The sequence below is a fragment of the Arachis duranensis genome, chromosome 9 (assembly GCF_000817695.3).
Source record: "Arachis duranensis cultivar V14167 chromosome 9, aradu.V14167.gnm2.J7QH, whole genome shotgun sequence".
Lineage (NCBI taxonomy): Eukaryota > Viridiplantae > Streptophyta > Magnoliopsida > Fabales > Fabaceae > Arachis > Arachis duranensis.
In genome coordinates this window covers 103,266,826-103,273,242 of record NC_029780.3, presented here as the reverse complement: position 1 = coordinate 103,273,242, position 6,417 = coordinate 103,266,826, and the positions used below count along the sequence as shown (strand labels likewise).

Below are 6,417 nucleotides of genomic sequence, written 5' to 3'. Positions count from 1 at the left end.
GAAGATTTTTTGTTATTAAATAAAAGAGTGATTACTATTATAAAATTAATAATTATAGAATTTTCAAACACTTTTTTGTTTTTATTTTTATTCTTCTTTTAGTTATTAACTTTATTTATTTTATTTTATAATTTCGTATATTTGCTCAAATTATGTGACTTAGTTTTTAAAATAAAGATGATTCTATTGACAAATATTATTTTGAACAATTTTATTGAAGTTAAAAATTAAAAAAAATACAGTGAAAAAATTATATTATAATTTGACTATTTTTTATTTGTATTTGATTTTTTAATTATTATTTTTTGATTAATTTTAATAAATTTTATTTTTCAAAAAAAAAAGAATCAAGCGGGCTAGCCTGCCGACCCGCCAATCCGCCATAAAGCAGAGCAAACTAGCATTTTTGAACCCATCTTAGTTGACGGGGCGGGCTGGCCTGTCCCGTTTATGGGGCGGGTCTAGGCGGGGTGGGCCAGCCCACTTTGCCACCCCTATCTGAACCTGTAAATACACTCAAACTTTCCCATGTTACACCTAAATATTCTCGATTTACACCCGAAAGTCTGATACAAATTGCAACAGATTCATCAGAACTACTACATTACATACAATTCAAACAATCAATAATGAACAGCAAATTTCACAGGCAAGGTTCACAACATTATTCACCTTCAGAATCATAAACTACTAACAGAAACTTAGCTGGAATTGAACCACACCTTAGAGACTTCATTGGATTCAAAATCAAAATCCACTTCACTCTGGTTGAGTTGACAATCTGAACTTGAATCATTCATTATCTTCAAAACGATTTCAGAGCTTGATTTCAAAATAATTTCAGAGCTTAATTTCAAAAACAATGAAAAATGGAGAAAAACGAAGAAAGAGAACGCAGAGAGAAGGCACGAAAAACGTAGACAAAATTTGAAAAAGGAAACAAAATCCTTTCGAAAAAGGAAATTATATATTCGTGCGTTGATTGAAAAATCTATTAAATTAAGAGGCGCGTGGAATAGACGTGCTAGAAGAGGCGTGTCTGAGGTAAAATAGAGTATATGGACTTGTATGACTTGTATGAAACAAATACTTGTACGTGGAGAATAATTATTTTTAAATTTTATGATTTTATGTTAAGTAAATATTTTTTTAGTAATTCTTTTACATGAATGACAAAAAGTTAAAAATTGAAAAACAAATGATCCATTATCTTTGATTTTTATATATACTTTTTAAATATTCTAATAAACAATTAGATCAAATACATAAGTTATTATCAAACTAAAATATCTTTAGGTAACCAAAATATTATTTCTATCTTTTAAAATTAGTCTGTGAAAAAAATATTTTAAAGACAAAAATAATATTTTAAGACCAAAATAATATTTTGTTAAAATTTTACTGTTCAATTTTGAAATTTGAATGGTATACAAAATTTAAATTTTTTATATATTTAATACATTATTATTGTACAAGTTAATTTTTAATAATTTTTATGAAAAATACCTTTTACGTTACTATTCACATATCTAACACACAATAATAAATTATTAAAAGAATTTTATTAACAATCACATGTCTATTTCTCTAAAATATTTTTTGAATTTTGACTTTTTAGAACTTTTTACATATAAATAAATTAATACTTAATGTATTAATATATATAATTTTAAGCGAATTTAAATTTTAAATATTAAACTACATTTTAGTTATTGTGGATGCTTTTAAAATATATAAATATCCGATGCTCAATAATCAAGATCTATAAGAAAAAAATATCCGACAATTATCTCAAAAGTACAACGAGATTTTTAAGTAAAAAGAAATATTTAATCCGACTTCTGATATTTTTTTGGAACTGATTAATTTCTGTACCAATAAAAAATAATATTGACTTTTTTTGGCACAGGAGTTAATCAGTCCCATAAAAATAAATCTCAAGAAATGGATCGGGTATTTATTTTTATCAAGGATCTCGTTGTCTTTTGAAGTAATTGTCAGAAGTTATTTTAAATTTTTTTCAATAATTTAAAATTATAAACTTATCAATTTTTTATTTAAAATTTAAATAAATATAATTTAAGTTAAAAATTACTTTAATATAATAAAAATAAACATGCTCATACGCACACATATTGTTAATTATGTTTATTTAGTTTTAGAAAGAAAAAGTAACGATTTAAAATTAGAGCACCAAATCTATTACTATCATAAAAATAATTTTCGAAAAGTTTGTTGTTTAAAAATTATAGCTTTCGAGATACTGTTATAGTATCTATATTTAATAAATTAAATTAAAAATAATTTTTAATAAGTACAAAAGATAACAAATGTATTTAGTAAAATAGTTTTTAAAATTTAAAAATATTATAATAGATATTAATATAAGAATTAAATTTTGATATTAGTTAATGTGTGAGATTATATTAAATTTTTTAATTTTGATAAGTATAAATTTACTTTAAAAAATTTTTCTTTAGTTACTTTTAAAAACTTTTCTATCTTTTAAAATACTGCAAATACAAGTAGATAAAGTTTTTATTTTAGCAAACCTAAAATGAAATACTTGTGTTTTTTAAAAAAATTTAAATAAATGTATCAAATTAAGCCTTAGTTTAGTAAATTTTTTTAAAAGGATATTTGTATTTTAAAAAATTTTTGTGTTCATTTTGTGTTTGATAAATAAAAAAATACAAGTATAATATTTTTAAAATTTAAAAATTATTTTATCAAATATTATTTATGTTTATTAAAAATTATTTTTAACTTAATTTATTAAATATAAATATTATAATTTTAAAAAAATAAAAATTTTATCAAACTGAACAAGGGGAAATCAAATTTCTTCACCTTCCCTGCTATAAGATTAGGACGTATCCCAGACTCCCAGAAAAGACGAGGGATCCAGGAAGCTTCCGTTTTTATTTATATATACATTTCTTCCTGGACCATTATTTCCGAGACTGTATTGCATAAAACAAATTCAATTAATAAAGGTGATATTCAAGTTGACCATTACAATCAACCAAGACTACTTCAGATATTTTATTAAAAAATCTCTTATTTGAACTTGGTGAACAAGCCACATAGATGACTGAGCTCGCACGATATAAAGGGAGCAAGAGTGAGGAGGTGACACAACACAAAAATGGAAGATTTGAAATTGCATGGATTTTGGTATAGCCCCTTTACGATGAGGGTGGTATGGACCCTGAAGTTGAAGGGTCTAGCATATGAGAACATTGAAGAAGATCGCTATAATAAGAGTCCTCAACTTCTAGAATACAACCCTGTGCATAAGAAGACTCCAGTGCTTGTTCATAGTGGAAAACCCATTTGTGAGTCCATGATCATTGTTCAATACATTGATGAGTTATGGCCACAGAATCCATTGGTCCCTCATGATCCCTATGACAGAGCTCAAGCAAGGTTTTGGGTTGCATATTCTGAACAACTGGTAAGAGTTTAGAAACTATTATTTGTGTTTGTTAGTGCTTTCAACTCCTTGGATACGATTGGATATTGCAAATATGGAAATAAAAGTTTATTTTGTTTCAAGATAAAAATTAATGTATGAAAATTTTGTATTTTTCCATTCCCTGTCTTATCATTTTTATATCAAATATAAAATTCAATTACAATCTTTGAACTAACAATGTTAGCAAGAACTTTTTGGCGCTTGATCCCTAACAAGATTCTAGCTTTCTATGTACAAATAATAATTATATCGATTTAATGTCGTCAATAATTAATGGATTAACGTTTATACTAGGTTCCTGCACTGCCAGCACTCATCCGAAGCACTACGCCTGAGGAGAAAGAGAAGGCTGTAGAAATGATCTGGGGAAATTTCAAAGTCCTTGAAGATCATTGCTTAGCGGATAAGAGGAAATTCTTTGGTGGGGACAAAATTAACATGGTGGACTTAGCTATTGGATCACTCTTAACAGTTTTTGTGACTGCAGAAGATATTAAACAAGTGAAGATCCTAGTAGCTGAAAAGTTCCCTCTCATACATTTATGGTTCGATAATTTCAAGAATGCCCCCGTCATCAAAGAAAACTTCCCTGATAGGGAGAAAATGGTGGCTACTCTAAAGCCTATCATGGAGAGGATGTTGGCATCTTCCTAAGAAGTCATCATCACTATGCTTGTTTCTTTATATTCCCAAACTCCAACCTTTTGTTGTGTTAGTCTTACTGAACTTGTAAGTTAGATATAATAAGAGTTTGAGTTTACTGTTTTTCCTAAAATAATGAATTAGGTTTCCTTTTAAATCATTCTCAAACCTCTTACTCTTAGAATTAGGTTGGAATATGTTATGTAACATGTGGATTTAAAAAGTTTTTTCCATTTAGTAGAATTTGGTTTACTTCTTATAATATATCAGTACTTTTACTAGTGAATTTAGTTTAATTCTAATATGAATTAGTTTTAATCATAATTTTTTATTGCAGACGGAGGTTTATGGCTGTGAGTCAAAAATTTATTATAAAGTTATAACGAATGGTGTTGCGAAGAATGGCGTTGCGAAAAATAATAGAAATGACAAATTATCTAAAAAATACTTATATATGTACAAAAAAATATGTAAAAAAATTTTAAATATAATAAACTATAAAATCTATCTATATAAGCAATTTTTTTATCATAAAACATTCAATTAATGTAGCAAATATAATAGCAAATTTAATAAATAAACATAACATCAAGTGTACATCATAATTCAAAAATCATAAACAAATCATAAACTAAACGACATAAAATATAAAAATTATAAACCATCTATATATTTTAGCTCTTATTAAATTCATTTTAATTATCACAAAAGCTACAAGTAAACCACACAATCAATTATCATCAACTACAGTAAATGATTGATGATAATTATGAAATTGGTTTGACGAATAAAAAAGAATAAGTGAAAGAGAGATTGTGTAAGCAAAAAAAATGGGAGACACCAAAAAATTAAAACTTGTCTGATTATAAATGTTAAATAAGGTAAATTTTAGTTAATTTTGATTAAATTTTTTTTGTTATTAAATATTTTTGACAAAAAAATATATTATTAAATCAAGTAAGATTGATGTTATAAATTATAATGACTAATTAATATATAGTGTGTGGTGTGATTAAAGTACGTATTTTCAATGAAATTTATAATATGTATACAATTTTATTTAACCAAAAGTCCAAAGGGTCATCCTAGGTGCTGAAACAAATTTTTTTGCCCAGAAAGTGTGTAGCATGAAGGAGAGGACACGTGGTTTTGCTGCCTCCAAGTTGTCGATAATTTTTGTGCCAAGATTAATGGTGATGTATGCTAAAAATTTGGTTATATGATAGTAATCTTTTATTAATGATGACAATTATGTTATTGAGCCTATTTTTGAACATCTAGTAAATATTTGATTTTATTGTTTTTTGTTATGTTATGGAACAAAAACAAATGCTCTCTTTGGTTCATGTCTCATAAAGACTCACAGACACAAAAATATAAATATTGAGATAGGTATACATTCACAAAAACACGATTAAAAAGTATTGTATTTAACGATTATAATGGACAGAATACACATTATTTTAAAAAGTCTATTTTATCCTTGATATATGAAAAAAATTCATTAAGTGCATCTCTATTCCTTCATTCTGATTCGTATTTTCAACAAAACTAATTTATAATTTTATTTTCATAATCCAGAACAAATTCAAACAACAAAACAAAATTTTATATAAATATATATTATTAAAGTTTGTGTCAAGAAGATTAAAAACAGCAGAGAAAAAAAAGAGAAATAAAATTATGAATTGTAAAGATGAATGTAAAAATAAAATGATGAATTATAAAAATAAATATACTCTACTCTACTTCAGTAATTTGTACTCAATCAATATATATACCCAAGATGGATGAAGGTGAATAATAACAAAGATGAAGAAGAGAGAAGAGAATCTTTATTCGTGGAGGAAGAAAGTGCGTGGAGAAGAAAAGAGAAAAATGAGGCAAATGTAAAATAGTATAAAAATATAATTTCATTTGTGTCTTTAAGTCAAAAATTTGTGTCTTGCTTTTTTGAAGAGACACAAATTACATGCATTTTATGGGTATTCATGTGTAACCGTGTCTCTCTTAATTTTGTGTCTTAATAACCAAACGGTAAATATGTATACCCGTGTCTATGTCTTTGTGTCTTGTCTTTTTAAAAAACAAACGCTACCTAAATGAATATAAGTTACACAATATATATGACACTGAACAACGATTTTTGTTTTACGTTTTGGGCCATGAAATATGTTTTTGGACATGAACATGAAATTAGATCATAAAAATACTATTATTGTAGTAATAAACAATAAAAATATAAAACCAAAATAAATAAATAATAATAATATTATTATAGAGGAGTACGTACTTTT

General features: G+C 25.8%; 1 protein-coding gene across 1 annotated transcript; it reads left to right on the top strand.

The window, feature by feature from the left end:
* The first annotated feature begins 3,003 nt into the window (after positions 1-3,003).
* LOC127739712 (probable glutathione S-transferase) lies at positions 3,004-4,277 on the top strand. Its single transcript, XM_052253982.1, has 2 exons — positions 3,004-3,457; positions 3,773-4,277. Exons 1-2 carry the CDS (start codon positions 3,149-3,151, stop codon positions 4,130-4,132), a joined length of 669 nt encoding a protein of 222 aa, XP_052109942.1. The 5' UTR covers positions 3,004-3,148; the 3' UTR covers positions 4,133-4,277.
* Positions 4,278-6,417: the final 2,140 nt, after the last annotated feature.

Excerpts from the sequence above, each read along its gene's own strand:
- LOC127739712 (XM_052253982.1), top strand. The coding sequence starts at position 3,149 with ATGGAAGATTTGAAATTGCATGGATTTTGGTATAGCCCCTTTACGATG. Across the intron at positions 3,458-3,772 it reads TTGCATATTCTGAACAACTG|GTTCCTGCACTGCCAGCACT; the intron begins GTAAGAGTTTAG and ends CGTTTATACTAG.